Source organism: Solanum tuberosum, unplaced genomic scaffold (genome assembly GCF_000226075.1).
Source record: "Solanum tuberosum cultivar DM 1-3 516 R44 unplaced genomic scaffold, SolTub_3.0 scf00231, whole genome shotgun sequence".
NCBI classification, from domain to species: Eukaryota; Viridiplantae; Streptophyta; class Magnoliopsida; order Solanales; family Solanaceae; genus Solanum; species Solanum tuberosum.
In genome coordinates, this window is record NW_006239157.1 from 814,879 (window position 1) to 831,839 (window position 16,961).

General features: G+C 34.9%; 1 protein-coding gene and 1 long non-coding RNA gene across 3 annotated transcripts; both read left to right on the top strand.

Annotated features, from left to right (window-relative positions):
• Positions 1-959: 959 nt before the first annotated feature.
• On the top strand, positions 960-1,683 carry LOC107062478 (uncharacterized). The gene is made up of 2 exons (XR_001474641.1): positions 960-1,035; positions 1,653-1,683. It is a non-coding gene; the product is annotated as an uncharacterized lncRNA (long non-coding RNA).
• A 5,854-nt stretch (positions 1,684-7,537) lies between these two features.
• On the top strand, positions 7,538-8,651 carry LOC102598652 (uncharacterized). Of its 2 annotated transcripts, XM_015313149.1 has the most exons (3): positions 7,538-7,945; positions 8,223-8,395; positions 8,564-8,651. In XM_015313149.1, the coding sequence occupies exons 1-3, from the start codon at positions 7,871-7,873 to the stop codon at positions 8,601-8,603; spliced, it is 288 nt and encodes a 95-aa protein (XP_015168635.1). In that variant the 5' UTR covers positions 7,538-7,870; the 3' UTR covers positions 8,604-8,651. The 2 variants fall into 2 exon arrangements, with proteins under 2 accessions (XP_015168635.1, XP_015168634.1); XM_015313148.1 differs by having other exon boundaries at positions 8,223-8,651.
• Positions 8,652-16,961: the final 8,310 nt, after the last annotated feature.

Below are 16,961 nucleotides of genomic sequence, written 5' to 3' on the forward strand. Positions count from 1 at the left end.
TCTTTTTAAAAATTTCGATTTCATGCGTAGTCTTTGGTGATAGTGGGTATTGAAAAATGAAAAACTTCATTGATAAGCTTGATGAAGCTTCAAGAATAATAAATGGGTTTTGTGAATTTATGAAATAAATTTGAAATTGTATAGAGATTTGTTGGGTTTATGTTTGTGAACAATATAGTGTAAAATTCAAGTCAAATAGTTAAGAATTCCACCAATTTAACATGAATTTGGTGCTCAATTTGAGAGCAAAAATGGAGAAAATAATGTTCAAAATTTCTAGCATATGCAGAAGTACTCTTTTTATTTTTATTTTATTTGTTTAATATTTAATTTATTGTGTGTCATTAAAAATGACGTGGAATTCTACCTGTAAATGAGTGTACCACACGCACACACATAGGATGAGGAAAGAGTTTAAAATATTGTGTTTCAGTGAGTTAAAAGGTTTAGTTGACAAAATTGTAAGTATAAGGGTCCAACTTACAAACAGAACAAAGTATAAGGGTCTCTCAAGTCATTCTGCCAAATTAATATAATACTCTGACTAAAAACATCCAATTTAGTAAATATTCTATATTTTATATCAATATTTATTTATATTATATTACATTGAAAGTAAGAACTCCAACGATACAATAATAACTAAGTTAATGGGTCAAGTCTAATATTTATTTAATACCTTATACCACTTGGCCCATGTAATAACCCGTTAGGTCATTTTGAGAATTTGGACTATTTTGACTCTTCCCGTAAAATTTTAGATGAAAATTTTGAACAATTCAGTAACTACGCTTATTTAATTGTCAGAAATTTTTTAATTATTAATTTAATTAGAAAGTAATGGGCCAAGTCTGAAATCTATCCTATACCCTTTACCACTTGGCCCATAAAATTAAATTAAGTTAGTGGGTTTTGCCACTTTAAATACCTAATTAGTTTATTTGAAAAAGGAAAAGAATTGTGGCAGAAAACTTCCCTCTGCAGACGAACGAGAGAAGAAGAGAAAACAAAATAAAACCATACTTCGAACTTCAGGTAAGCAAAAAATTAGTGCACATTCTTAATTTTTCTATAGCTTGCTATGTATATGAAATATATGGCGTTCTATTTAAATTGGGTGGACAAGGAATTGAAATTGTTTTCTCTAACTACGATGTCACGAGTGGAGGAATAAATTGAGGACTTGTGATAGTTGAATGTAAGGGTAATATTTAGGTAATGATAATTTAATAATTAGGATATAATGAGTGAGTGTGGGGATAATCATTGACAGAGAAGGATGTCTGCATAAATGAAACATGTATATAGTTCCATTAGTTATTATTTTATCTTATTTCGTGGGTAAGGTTACACGTGAGTAGCTATTGGCTTAAAATTTTGAATTTTCATATAGTTATTACTATTTGAAGTTTTAATATGTGGATATAGGTAACAAATTTTTGGTGGTATTGTATTATATGAATATCATTAGATTCATGATATTTGGGGCTTAACTCTAGCCTTGAAATTTAACAAATATGTGTTTGACATATCAGTTGACACCAAAATTAGGAGTTTGATTATCGATTAGTGTAAGTTTGGGTCTAGGCTAGACATATATTAATATGGGTGTCTATAGACTCATTTGTTTAAGAATATTTCATATTTGATAGATTCAAAACGTTCGAAAGCTTTGCGAAAGGGGAAGGAAAAATCTTGAGGATTTGTGGCACGTGTTCGACATTCAAGGTATGTTAAGACTTTCAGACTTCGTTGAAGGACATTTTTCTATTTAAAGATTAAAAATGAAATAGACCATGAGTAAGGGCGAAAGATAGGGTCTTGTACCAATGGTGTGATGGGCAATGGTACGAGTAGTGGTGTTATAAAGGGAAAGCTTATCACTATAGAATGTGGATTGTAATTCGGGAATGCCAAAGAACATGGACATTAGCTGATGTATTGTTGATTTCTTCTGTGTGATTGTGTTTTTTTTTGGACCCGTAAATTTGTTATAGCTGAGGTGATTACATATCATATTGATATTTGATTGATTGAGATGCATCATCATCCTTTTTCATTGATATTATATTGTGCACATGTATTGACATGAGACTGAGTATAAGTTAGGTACGTGGAGATCATCCGTGCCGGGGATTGTGAGATGTTAAGATTATAATTTGAGTACGTGGAGATCGTCCGTGCAGAAATTGTTAGATTTTATGATAGTGCGTTGATATCGTCCCGCACAGACACGTGGAGATCGTCCGTATCGGTATATGGAACTCGCGAGTTAGATTTTATGATAGTGCGTTGAGATTGTCTGCACAGACACGTGGAGATCGTTCGTGTCGGTATATGGAACTTGCGAGTCCGCCATGGGTCCGATGTATTTCCGAGGATATCATGGATATGCAGTTCTTCTTCTTCTTCTTCGGTATATGGAACTCGCGAGTCCCCCATGGGTCCGATGTATTTTTGAGGATATCATGTAGATACAGTTCTTCTTCTTCTTTTTCTTCCTCTTCTTCTTCCTGTTCTTCCTCTTCCTCTTCCTCTTATGAGAGGATTTTTGAGAGGGAATTGGGTTTCTTCTGGGGATTTAGAAACAATGATTTGGAATGACTTAATTAAGGGTCTAAAGTATTTATATAGGTGGTCTAAATTAGGGTAAAATGACACCACTTAATCCCTAATTAATTTCGAAAAGTTCCACTTACCCCTCACTTAACCGCCTAAGACCAACACATTGCCTCACCCACAAGACCACGCCCACGGGTCGTGGCTGGACCCATGGGGTGTGGTGGTCAATCATGAGTTGTGGTCTGTGGGTCTTCATTTGGGCCCTTGACCCACAAAGCCAACCACATGGCGTGGACCCATCCACGAGGCGTGGGTCCTGCCCGTGGTTACTGCCCTAGGCAGATTTCAGGAAGGGCTCACCCACGCTGCCCACTTACGGGCGTGGTTCCATCCACGGGGCATGGATGGCCTCGTGGGTTGCACTGTTTTGGGCAGTTCTAGGGTCTTCCTCAAGGACCCTTGGTTGGTCCTTGGGGTCATACCTTGACGTTCTAACACGAAACCCTATATTTTTAGGTACGGGGAGGTACATTCATGACTCTAACCCTCACGTCAAGCTCTAGTTTAGCTTACTAGTTTCTGGGGTGTTACACTATCAATCATTAATTTTACTCTAATACCTCTTTCTCAAGCAAGCATAGAGAGCTAAGCTAGAACCGAATTTGCAACTTCAGTTCATCAATTAAAACACGAAAAAACAATTGAACCCATTTCCAAACAACATTAAATTCAGCAATTAACATCCATAAGCTAATTAATGCATTCGACTACATGATCACACCCCTTAGATAAGGATTTTTAGCCAAACATAGCAAAAAGTGAGAAATCGTTACCAAAAAGATTGTCCATCCAAATTGTTAAAAATCTGCAATACTCAATGCCCGAATTAAAGCTAGAATCCTAAAACCTCAAATTCGAGATCCAAATGTTCTCCAAGGTGTTCAACAATGTAAAAAATGTAAAAGCTCTCAAAATTTGGGGAATACACACTTTATTAGTCGGGAATACACACTCAAAAACTTAGAAATACACACTACTTGTAGACATTCATGTTGTCCTAATCGATTGGGTTTTACTTGAGGACAAGCAAATGTTTAAGTTGGGAGTGTTGATGAGTCGGGAAGTTCGACTCATTTAGGGCTTATTATTCAATGAATTAGTGTCCTCAATGCCTATTTTGTGCTCATAAGTGATGTTAATGTGTTTATAAGCAACAATGAAGGCTTAAAAACAAGACAAGGCCATTATGTTGTGAAAAGGATCGAAAAAGTTGGAAAACCTGAAGAAATAAGAAGTTGGAGCTCGCAAAAGCCACTCAACGACTTTTCGCGTGAGCCTCCTGCTCGCCAAAATTTCCAGTGAAGTAGCTCATGTACCAGGCCAACTTGGCGAGCAAAAGATGATTCGGCGTGTCGAATGGATCAGTGATCACGACCCAGCTCGCCTAATCTTCTAGAACAATTTGATGCAGGAACCAAGACACACTACAAGAAAAAGCTTTATTTAAGACCAATATTTATGGACGAGTCAATAATCCCGTCTCTAAAAGTAGATGTATTGGGACGAGATTTTATTTTGGTCTTTAATTATGTATGTTTTTGTGAAGGTACTAAATTTGGTCTCTAGAAAAAGTAGTAACTGGTCCCAAATCAAAATTTAGGGGTCTTGAGAAATATATATTGAAAGGCGGGAACTGAAATGTATAAAAAAAACATCTTTTTTCACCAAAATTAGGCGCCTAAAAGATCAGTAATACTGATAGATCAAAATTCTAAAAGTAAAAGAAAAAAAGTGATCGTGAAATCAAAAACCCTAGCAATGATCTTCCCTAACAACAATCTTCCCTTACAACGATTTTTGGAAACGCACTGGTTTACCTAGCAAGAAACACAATATAGGTCTGTGTTTTCTCAGAACAGAGAAAGCAGAGGTCTGCGCAGCAGTGATCTTCACTCAATCACTATCTTCTATTCACTCGAATCTCAGGTATTCCTCCACTTCTATGAGTTGATTTGATTTCATCTGTGAAGTCGATTAGTTTTTTGTATTGTTCGAGTTATATCTCTTCTTTTTTAAACTCTTGTTCTGTTAGACTAGCTGCCGATTGTTTTCTTAAAGAACATGAAGTTTTGTAGTGTGATATGATCCAAAAAATGAAGGGGATCAGTCCTTAATGAATTACGTTACAATTTTGTTTGGGTCTGAAGCTGATGAACTATGTAAAACGCAATAGAACTAATGTAAATTACCTCATGTGGTGCTGCACATTAAAGGTTGAAAGAGTGATAACTTCGTTTGCATCTGAAACTTGGGTTCTTTAAAGCTTCGTTTGCATCTGATGAAACTTGGACTCTTTAAAGGTTTAAAGGTTGAAAGAACTAATGTAAATGACTTCCTGTGGTGCTGCACATTAAGTTATAGTTTCGTTTAAAGCATTCTTTCCTCTTTTTCTAGCTAGTTCTCTGATTTCTCTCTACTTGTATCTCAGCTACGCATCCTCTTTTGCAAGTTTTTTTTTTCTGCTCAAAATTTTAATTGTTGATTGTTTTCTTCCTATAGCATAGTGTATAGTGTGTGCCTAAAGAATTGATCATATTTTTACGATGAAATTCATTCAAGCTAATGAAAGATGAAGTATGACATAAAACTTATGTAAATTACCTCTTGTATATGATGTACATAGTAGGTAGAAACAACGATAGTTTCATTTAGGTTTCAAAACATGGAAAACTTGAGATTTTCAAGAAGATATGTTCTAGCAGTACCACCATATTTTTTCCATTCTTGTAAAACTGAATCACTAGTTGTTATCTATTTGTTCAAGTTTCACGTAAGCCTCCTCTTTTGGGACCTGCTTTTTTCTTCTTCTATATATTTGATTTGTTTGAGTTACACTACTTGTTTGATTTCATCTGTGAAGTCAGTTTGTTGTTTGTATTGTTTGATTTATATCTCTTCGTTTTTGAACTATTGTTTTGTTAGACTAGCTGCTGATCGTTTTCTTAAAGAACATTAAGTTTTGTAGTGTGATATGATCCCAAAAATAAAGAGGATCAGTCCTTAAAGAATTAAGTTACAGTTTTGTTTGAGTCTGAAGTTGATGAACTATGTCAAAAGCAATAGAACTAATATAAATGACTTCCTGTGGTGCTGCACATTAAAGGTTGAAAGAGTGATAGCTTTGTTTGCATCTGAAACTTTGATTCTTTAGAGCTTCATTTGCATCTGAAACTTGGATTCTTCAAAGCTTCGTTTGCATCTGATGAAACTTGGACTCTTTAGAGGTTGAAAGGCTGAAAGAACTAATGTAAATGACTTCCTGTGGTGCTGCACATTAAGTTACATTTTCGTTTAAAGCATTCTTTCATCTTTTTCTATCTGGTTCTCTGATTTCTGTTTACTTGTATCTCAGCTATGCATCCTCTTTTGCTAGTTTTTTTTTCTACTAAAAATTCGAATTGTTGATTGTTTTCTTCTTATAGCATAATGTATAGTGTGTGCCTAAAGAATCGATCATATTTTTACGATGAAATTCACTCGAGCTAATGAAAGATGAAGTAAGACATATAACTTATGCAAATTACCTCTTGTATATGGTGTACATAGTAGGTAGAAATAACGATAGTTTCATATAGGATTCAAAACTTGGAAAACTCGAGATTTTCAAGAAGATATGTTCTAGCAGTAGCACCATATTTTTTCCGTTCTTGTAAAACTGAATCTCTAGTTGTTCTCGATTTGTTCATGTTTCATGTAAGCCTCTTCTTTTGGGACCTGATTTTTTCTTCTTCTATATATTTGATTTGTTCGAGTTACACTACTTGTTTGATTTCATCTGTGAAGCCAGTTTGTTATTTGTATTGTTCGAGTTATATCTCTTCTTTTTTGAACTTTTGTTCTGTTAGGCTAGCTGCTGATCATTTTCTTAAAGAACATTAAGTTTTGTAGTGTGATATGATCCCAAAAAAGAAGGGGATCAGTCCTTAAAGAATTAAGTTACAGTTTCGTTTGGGTCTGAAGTTGATGAACTATGTCAAAAGCAATAGAACTAATATAAATGACTTCCTGTGGTGCTGCACATTAAAGGTTGAAAGAGTGATAGCTTCGTTTGCATATGAAACTTTGATTCTTTAAAGCTTTGTTTGCATCTGATGAAACTTGAATTCTTTAAAGGTTGAAACAACTAATGTAAATGACTTCTTGTGGTGCTACACATTAAGTAAAAGTTTGTGGCATGATAAGATCCCAAAACGAAGTTGATCAATCCTAAGAGAAACAAATGTTCCTAAGGAAACAAAACAGTGAACTACTCTTAAATAGAGGCACTCACAGGTCATGCATTAAGACAATGTTCGGAGAGAAGATATATGAATTTTTATTCGACTCAAGAAATCTATTCAGAATTACAAGTGAACGAATGTTTACCTTTTAATACTAACAGAGCACACTGTAAAGTGTCTTCAGTTATTAAATCTGATCCAAATATATAGGCACGTGCAACTAATTCTTAAAAAGATTTCTATCTAACTAAAATAAATTAGTAATTGCAAAAGGCACCATTGAATTATTATCTACTGTAAATGGATCATATTTTAGTGTTTTGTGTGTGTCTAAGGAATCGATCATATTTTCTTACAATAAAATTAACTCGAACTCACAAAAGATGTATAAAGCAACAGAATTGATACAAATTACCTCATGTGGTGCTGTACATAGAAGGTAGAAATAGTGATAATTCCATTTGAGTTTCAAACTTACCAAACTTGATATCTTTCAAGAGATACATTCTTATAGTTGCACCATATATTCGGTCATTCCTATCAAACTCAATCACAACAAATTTATCAAAAATTTATAAAAATATATTGTAATTAACTTTTAGAAGGTTAAAGATGCAACTGACTTCTTACAGTTATACTTCATGTGATTCCATATATAGAAGGTAGATACAATGACACTTCTCTTTGGGTCCTTGAGAAAGAGAACACGGAACCCAAATCCCCTTGTTCTACTCATCAAGTTATGCAAGTCTCCCAAACAACTGAAACATGTATGACAATTTACAAATCCATTCACTATCAATCTGTTGAACTAAATTTTATTGCTACAGTTCTTACTAAATTATAAAACTATAGGATCATCTAATCCAAGAAATGTAAAAAGAGTGCGAGGGAGCAACAAGTGTAAAGAAGTTGCATCACTTGAAGCTGAAAAGAGGCTGAAAGTAACATTTTACAATAATAGAACAGTTGGAACAAATAGCAATCTGTTTTCAAGGCACCTGGGAAAAATAATTTGTGACTGTAATATGTGTCCATTGGGAGTACCATCGTGGAGGGACATTAAGCAACAAAAGTTGGATCACATGTGGGCAGCTATTGAGGTACAATTACGAATTACATCATCATTATATTTATATTCAGCTTTTTTGTGCTCTGTTAATTATTACATGAATCTAATCAACTAACCAAAAAGATAAAAAGAAGGATATCTACTAAGAAGATACATTGGTGTAACTACCATCTGGTGTTTAACTTGATGAATTAGAACTTACTATTCTTATATTTCCAACATTAACCGTTGTTGCACATATTTTTCTTTCTCAATTTTATACATAGTTTTTGTATAGTTGACGCACAATATTCACTCTCCTTTTGTAGGATAAATTTGAGAGTGTTGACTTCAATGATCATCGTGATCATATATTTGGATGGATGAATGAGTTATGGAACAAATGGAGAGGATACTTGCATGCTACTTATGTGAAGAATAAGCCAATTGCTCAGGCTCTTAATAATATTCCAAAGGGAGTAGAAAAGAAGAAATGGGAGTGGTTAGTTAAGGAACATTTTTCTTCTGAAAGTTTTCAGGTATACCTAGAGATCTAATAGCCTATATCTTTCAAGTATCCATTTTGCAACTCATCGTGATATTTAGATGTGAAACTATCTCTAAACTTGGTAATATTTCTTAGATATGGCTTTTTAACGTACCAATACAGGCGAGGAGCAATAGAAATGCAGAAAATTGAGCTATGTTAAAGATGTTTCATCACATTGGTAGCAAGCCTATTAGAGAGATTATTTATCAGCAGGTATTATCGAAAAATAATTTTCCTAAATAAAACGTTTAAGAAGTTCTATTTGCGGATAGTCGTTTAAGCATTTAGTGTATAGCTAAACTCTTAGATGATTGATCGTGTTTAAAGGAATTTCTTCACTTCTGAGGTTCTTTGTTGGTGATTTATTTTTTCTCTTAGCTGGTGGCTGTTTGATCACCTATATAAGTTAGTTTTGTTTAGTGAGCTTTATCACTTTTGCTGGCAGGACAAAAATCTATGACTAACTCCCTTCCTGCATAAGTTAGGTTGATTCTTCCTAACATTTTATCAAGAAGTGGATGAGACATTCAATAATTCTATATATGAATCTTTATACATAAGACTGGGATAGTGCTGATTTGTTGATAAACAGAGTTGTTTTATACATTATGTTTCGAGTTATTTTCATGTTTGTGTCGTTTCTTTCTAGACAGAAATTGGAAACTGATTTGCATTGAGTTTTAGCCGTTTAGCAGCTACAACCGTAGTAATAGATACCACATATGAAATGCTTCAGTTGTTCCGAGTTATTTTAATGTTTGTGTCGTTTCTTCTCTAGAAAAAAATTGAAAAACAGATACGCATTCAGTTTTAGCCTTTTAGATGTCTTGGAAATTGTTGCTTCTTGTGTGCTAGCATATATAAGTTATAGAACCATTACACTTGACCATATACAAAATCTCTCGACCCGTATAGACACTCAACCATATATAAGTTCTGCTTTGTCCACTAAGAATAAGAATACAAGATATAAATGGCAGGAAAGAAGTAACAACGCATTGTAGCCTCAAAGTAACAACATCCTAGCCATATACAAAATGTCTCTCCCCCTATAAGACTTATCCTTTATGAATAGGCCTTTATCGATGCAAGAAGAACTTTGACATCACTCTCAGGGTTATTAAGATAATTTTTTGATATCTTTTGCTGTTGTACATCATGTTTTCCATCCATATACAGAATATCTCAGCATAAAGTCTAGCAAAACAGAGATTTGAGTTGCACCTTCATCTGGTTTAGAGGATCAAGTAACTAGCTAAACCTGTATCATTAGAATTGCTTAACAGATCATTGCCTTCTTTATCTCTATTTTTTAATTTTCTACACGTACAATTGCAGGCACACAGTTTGAGATTGTTTGGCTTCTACAAGGATTAATGATGAGAAGAAAAAAGTGATAACTTGTTTGTTTCCCCTGCTACAATAATAACCTACTGGTTTATAGCTGAAACAGTGATATACATCATACGTGTTTAGTTACTCTGCAACAACTTCTTTCCCCTAAAACCTAATATAAATCTTCTTGGTGGAGAATTTCTCCATTTGTGCTAGCTTATGTCACTGAATTTGTGCTTTCGGTATAGATTTGGATTCTTGGTGAATGCATCTCATCAAAGTTTTCTTAATCAATTTTTCTTATGTTGTTGCAGCTTGTTGATATTCTGGATATCCCTTGGTTAATTTTAGAGTTCTTTTGTGAAGAATGAAGCTCAAGTCAAGATGCAAGTTTAGAAGATGCACACGACCATTATTATTTTGCTAGGAAAGTTGTGCAAGACATGAAATCATAGTCTAGCTCGGGATATTGTTAATTTGCTAAGATTTTTTTTGTCAAACAAATATTGAAACTAACACCATGGGATATTTACCTATTTTTATATTTATATCAGCCTTTTCTCTAGAGATTTACCATAGCAATCTTATATTTATTGGTAGAACTTATAATACTTTTGTGAAATGAGGATCCAGAATCAATGGTGGACAATTAGAGACCAAAATTTTTGCTCGTCTCTAAAAGTTCATCTAAGATGAGATAGTTTCTTGTCTCTAAAAGTTTCATCTAGGATGAGACAACTTCTTGTCCCTAGAGGCTCATCTAGGACGAGGTGTTGCTTGTCTCGAAAAACAATCTAGGACGACGTGGTTGCTTGTCAAGAAAAAGTAATCTAGGATGGGGTAGTTGATCGTCCCTAAAGAGTAATCTAGGACGAGTTAGTTTCTAGTCTCTACAGGGTTTAGTGACCAGAAAATGACTAGTTTTTAAGGAAGAAAATCATCTATTTGGGACGAGATATGTAGTCTTTAAAAGTACTTTGGTGACCAGCTTTGATTCCGTCCCTAAGCACATTTAGCGACCAGTTAATGGAACCCGTCCCAATTAACCTTTAGCGAAGAAGCATTTTAGGACGGGTGGCGACCAGCCTTTTCCCGTCTCAAAAGACAATTTGGGACCAGATTTGGACATTCTAGGACCAGATTTCCCTTCCTTAGAGACTGTTTTTCTTGTAGTGACAATAAGCTGAGAAGAAGTGCAACTCGGTAGATCGTCGAGTCGATCGATGATACCGAAAAATGAATTTATACGTTCCCAAAAACTCAGCATGGAATCCACTCGGTGAAGCTAGTCGGGATCACCGATTGACTCGGCGATCCGTCGAGTTGCACTTCTTCTCGCCTTATTGTCTTGGCTCCTGCATCCAATTGTTCTGGAATATTAGGCGAGTCGGGTCATGATCACCGATCCATTCGGCACATCAATGAATCTTCTTTTGCTCGCCAAGTTGGCTTTGTACATGGGCTACTTCGCTGGAAATTTTGTCGAGCTGGAGGCTTACTTGGCAAGTCGTCGAGTGGCTTTTGCGAGCTCCATCTTTTCTTTTCTTCAGCTTTTCTAACTTTTTCGCTCCTTTTCGCAACATAATGACCTTGCATTGTTCTTAAGCCTTCATTGATACATATAAACACATTAACATCAGTTATGAGCACAAAATAGGCCTTGAGGACACTAGTTCATTGAATAATAATTCCTAAATGAGTTGAACTTCCCGACTCATAAACACCCCCAACTTAAACTTTTGTTTATCCTCAAGTAAAACAAAAGATTGATCAGGCCAATATGGATGTCTACAAGTAGTGCTCTTGGGACTCAACATGAATGCACACAAGGTTCAATCTACACATGCACTGTTCAATTGTGCACTGAAAGTTTCAAACCATGACTAACACTCATCAAATAGAGTTCAAGCTCGCAATGCTCACTTCAAATGCAACTGCATGCTCAACAAGAGTGTTCAAATGTCTTCACATCAACAATGATTTCACGCTTTCACAAAGCCAATCAAAGATTACGATTAAGGAATCAAAATCAATTCTCACACTCCCAATGAGAAAAACGTGCACGATTTTACCCATAGGCCTTCCCATATTTTCCAACCAACACATCATTCGGCTCATGCAAGATCAAAAAGGTCTTTCAAGGCTTGTAATTGGGCTGAGGGTACGAGTATGATCATTTTGGCTTAGTGGCTTCTACCTTCACGAAGCATGGCTCAAATTTCACTTGTTCTCCTTTTCTTTCATTCTTTTCACCTTCACAGCTCATCCTTGGCATATTCAAAGCACACGAAATTTTTGGTATCGATTATTAGACACCCCTTTTATTTCCACAACATTACACACTTCAAATTTTATCATTTCTTTGCTTTTTTTTCATTTTTTTTAAATGGAGAGGTTCCATCATTTTTATACACATTCCTTCAAGGAGGAATTTTCATGAACTTCTTGCTCTATTTTCTTCCTTATTCTTACCACACTCCCGACTTAGGCTTTTTGCCAAAGTTGGCTATTCAAACAAACTAATGCTTCATGAAGGTTTTAGGTGGAGAGGATAAGGTCATTTGCGTTCATGTTTCATCCAAAAAAAGGTTAGTCTCAAATGGTGCCAAGCTAGGTTCACACACTCACAAGGTTGTCACACAAAGGTATAGCAATTAGGTTCACTCTAAATTTTTTATGCATAAGATCATTTCCTCCATTCACCAAAATTAGTCAATCGGACCAACGGAGCAAGTTCTAGATAACATTGATGTGAGGCCAAAATACATATTTTTAATCATTATTTGCCTCATATTTAGTATTTATATTTGTCCTTTTTGAGTATGAATTTTATGGATTGTGCTTTATAGTATATTTTATTTGTAGGATTAAATTGGTGGAAAATGAAGAAGTTTGGAGCTAAAACCAATTAAAGATGGAAGGTTAAAGAAGAAAATCAAACAGGCAGCTTAATGGATTAAATTAAATATAATAATAATAATAATATATATATATATAAGTGCAGCGAAGAGAAATTCACTCAGTATAACACTGCTGCCACGTGGCAACCAGTAAAGGCAGCAGCAACCCATGGCAGCGCAACACTGTTTCACACGGAATTAAATTCCTTTTAGGTTTTGGGTTCCTAATTTATTTTGGACTCAATTATTTTATTCAGAGTTTTCTATATTTATAAATAGTCCATAAGAATAATTATTAATTTATTAAGGGAGGATGATACAATATAGAAAATAATTTTTGATTTAGGGTTTTATCTTTTCTTCTCTTTTATTTATTTTACATCTTTTCTTGGAATAATTCGTTGTAATTGCTCTATATCTATGTGGAGTTAAACTTCTCGTTCTTGGATTATATTTTCTTACAAAATGATTGTTTAGTAATTTTGATTCTGCATAATTGTTTATCATATTGGTTGTTCTAGTCTTGTGGTTACTATTTCCATGCTTGATCATAGAGATAAATATATTGTCTACTCTTGAACTTGGGAGAGGAATGGAGGGATAGAATGTGGAATATAAGGAGCATAATCTTTTCTTGCATATCACTTGAATTGATTTGTGTCTAGGATAGGGATATACCTAGGTACCTTGCTTGGCTCATACGGAAAGACAACGTAATGCTCCATAGTTGGTTCAGTCTATCCCCGCTCAACGATGTAGTTAGACTGTCAATTGTGGTAGACGGTTAGAGGTCGGGAGATCATGACTATATTATCAACCCCGTGAATCAATAACTAGATAATAAAATAAGTTGATGAAATTGATGCTAAGCATGATTGTTAGTTAAATCATAATCCTAGATCGATTCATTCATTGATTGTGTAAACATCAATTTTTTCTTAGTTAATTACTTTTTAGTTATTTTATCTTTATTTTTAGTTTAGTTAATATATATTCGTCTTTTGAAATCCTCCCTTAAATAAATAATTAATATAATTAATAAGAATAATTAATTGACAAGTCCTTTGGGTTCGATAATCCGATTCTTTTAAGAGCCACTATATTACTTGCACGACACGTACACTTACGTGTGCAATTGGTAGCAACAAGTTTTTGGCGCCGCTGCCGGGGACTTAGAATTAATTGTTTTTCTAGGTTAAACTTTTTCTTTTTATTTATTTAAGTTTTTTATAGAAAAAAAAAACAAAAAGAAAAAAAAAATTCTTATGTTATACTTTTTTATTAGTGTCACTTTTTTTCTTTCGATCTTGTTTTTGTAGATGAGGGGAAATCTAAGTACCCAAGAATTTGAAGCAAAGTAGCATGTTTGAGCTTAAGTGTGGGGTGCGTACGACCCTTGATGGAAAAAAAAAGATTGAAGAGAACATGCAACTATCTAGGCCTAGAGGCCTCAGGGAGTTCTTTCTTTCATTCTTAGCTTGTGTATTGAATTGTTGCACTGGGGACAGTGCCATGTTTTAAGTGTGGGTGGGGGAATGAATTCCTTGTTTTTACTGCTTTATTGAGTCTTTTCATTTTTTTAGGATGGGTTCCTTGGCTTTTGTTTTCGGTTCTTTTTCTGAGGATAGTCCTTTTGAACCGAGTGTCTTTTATTTTTTAGGAATAAGTTTTCTTTTAATTTATTTTTTTGAGAGAAAAGAAAAGACCCTTTTGATGGTGTGATACTTGCTATTTAGGACTAATTTTTGAGTAGTACTTTCTTGGGAATGCTTGATTGATAAGGAAATTGCAGACTCTTTAACACCTAAACTCATGGTTGTGACTTTGTATATAGCTTATTTTATTTTGTAGTTTGTTATGATTCTTTCTCTCTTAGAAGTGGAATTGATCCATCTTGATTGATACTTGTGCCATGTGTGGAGAGAATTTGTATTTTCTATGTTTTATATCTTAATCTAGAACTTTCCCTGCATGTTATTGAAGAGAAATAAAAAGTGTTGCTTTGTTTAGGAGATCATAATAGGCTTTCTTTGTTTTGTCTTGTAACTTTTAGCCTTTTTAGATACATATCACTAGTAGCCCCTTTGAGCCTGTAGTTTTTTATCGGTAGCCATATTTTTGCCTTGACTTTTTGTTGGAATCCCTAGTTTTTGCACCCTGCTTCCTTGAGCACTGTAGCAGACTTATTATATTTGTTAAATCTGAAGAAAAATGGATGGTTGAGTGAAAAAAGTAATCAATGATAGCTACAAAGTGATTAAAAAGCCCTCTTTGAAAGAATGTGACATGAAAAAGAAAAAAGAAAAAAAAAGAGAAAAACAAAATTAAAAAAAAAATATTCTTTGGAAAAAAAATGATTGAAGCAAAAAAAACGCTCTCTTCTCTCTTATGCAAACCCTAACCCAAATCTCCCAGCAACACCTATGGCCACTCCGGCCACTGGCAAGTCGTCTTTGGCGACTGGTCAGACAGTCCCTTTAACGTTCAATGAACACTTCCCCAACCTTACTCATATAACACGTCTATCCAATCCCAATTGTGGCATTAAGGATCCTAATACTCTGCCTAGCGAACATGTCGTGCATAATGATGATACAATCAGATTTAAGGAAGGAGAGTATGCAGCTTTGGTAAAACCTAGTGGTATGAATGCAGTTGATTCAAACAAAGGACTACCAGCAGTACCTTTGAAAAAACCTACGTTTAACAATGGTATTCCTCGGGTTACTTGGAAAGAGGAAGAAGTAACACGTATGAACATTATGGAGAATCTACAATATGCTGTGATAGGAAAGTTCTCTTATGGGTGGTCTGAGCTAGATGAGTTGAGAAGGATTATCCCTAAACAATGCAATATAAAAGGAGCATGTCAAATAGGTTTGCTGCGACTTAGGCATGTTTTGATGATATTCGAATTGTTTGAAGACTTTGTGAACATGATGTCCAAACCTTCCTATTACATTACTGATAATGCAGGATTATACTATCCAATGGGACCCTTGATTTATGATGAGAAGTTCAGAGTTGATGAAGAAAAATCATAGGCTATGGCATGGAAATCCTTCCCTGATCTTTGGCTTATTTTTTTTTGGGAGAGAACCTATTTTTTCATTTGCATCAGCAGTGGGTAAACCAATTCAGTTAGAGACAGCTACTATCAACAAAACTAGACCTAGTTGTGCTAGGGTTTAAGTCCAACTAGACTTAAGTTAGGTGATCTTCCTAAGTTTGTGGAATTGGAGATTGAGAATGAAGAGAAAACCTCGTCAAGGGTGGAAAAGGTGAAAGTGGTTTATGATATGCTCCCTAAATATTGTAAAAGATGCAAATTACAAGGACATAATGAGGAAGAATGTAGAATCCTACATCCTGAATTGAGAAAGCAAGAACATAATGCAAATATGGAATTGAAGGACAAAGAATTGAGCAAACCATCAAGGTTCCTTAAAAAACAATGGAACCCTACTAATAGAAGATTCATCAGAAACACTGATAAGGAGGTTACTACTGCAGGCATGGAACTAGAGACGGATGTTATTGTGAGTAACAACTCATTTACTGCTCTTAATGAAGAACAAGATGAAGGAGAAAAAAATAAAGGGGAGGGCGGGGGGGGGGGGGGGGAAATGAATACAAAAGAATGGATTACAAATTCTTTCTACAAAAATACAAACACAGTAGGTGATCAAGCTATAAATAACAGTGCAACAAATATCATGGCAGGGGTGATGAAGTCCAACAATGTGCTGCCTTCTCAAGAGCCTGAGGATCAAGATAAAGCTCTGGTTATTCATACACACCTGCAGAATACAGAGAAGGTCAACAATGATAATGAAGATCAACTTGATGAATGTATACAAAGGAATGTAGTAAGTGAGGAACAAATTAATATTACTGAAACATGTTTTCAGGAAGCTGGGGCTTTGGATAAAGCATTAGTAATTCACAAGGACCATCAGGTCTTACATGGGGACATGTTAGGAGGACATGATGATGTGGTTTTAGATATGGTGGAGTTTGAGGAGGATCCTCTTCTGTGTTCTGAGGAGGTAGGTAACATGTGCAGTTCAGCCAATAGAGAGAAGCTCCTTACAGGTTGCTCACTTGGCAGTCAAGAGCAAATGCACAATGTTAGGAGTGTAAGAGAAGTTCATAATGCAGTAGTCAATTTTTCAGGGGCAATCAAACAAAGTTCTCCTATTAAAGAATTACATGGCTTGGTTTCTCATAAAACAACATATAAAGAAAGCAAAATGGTCTAGTGATAGACAGGGATGAAGTTG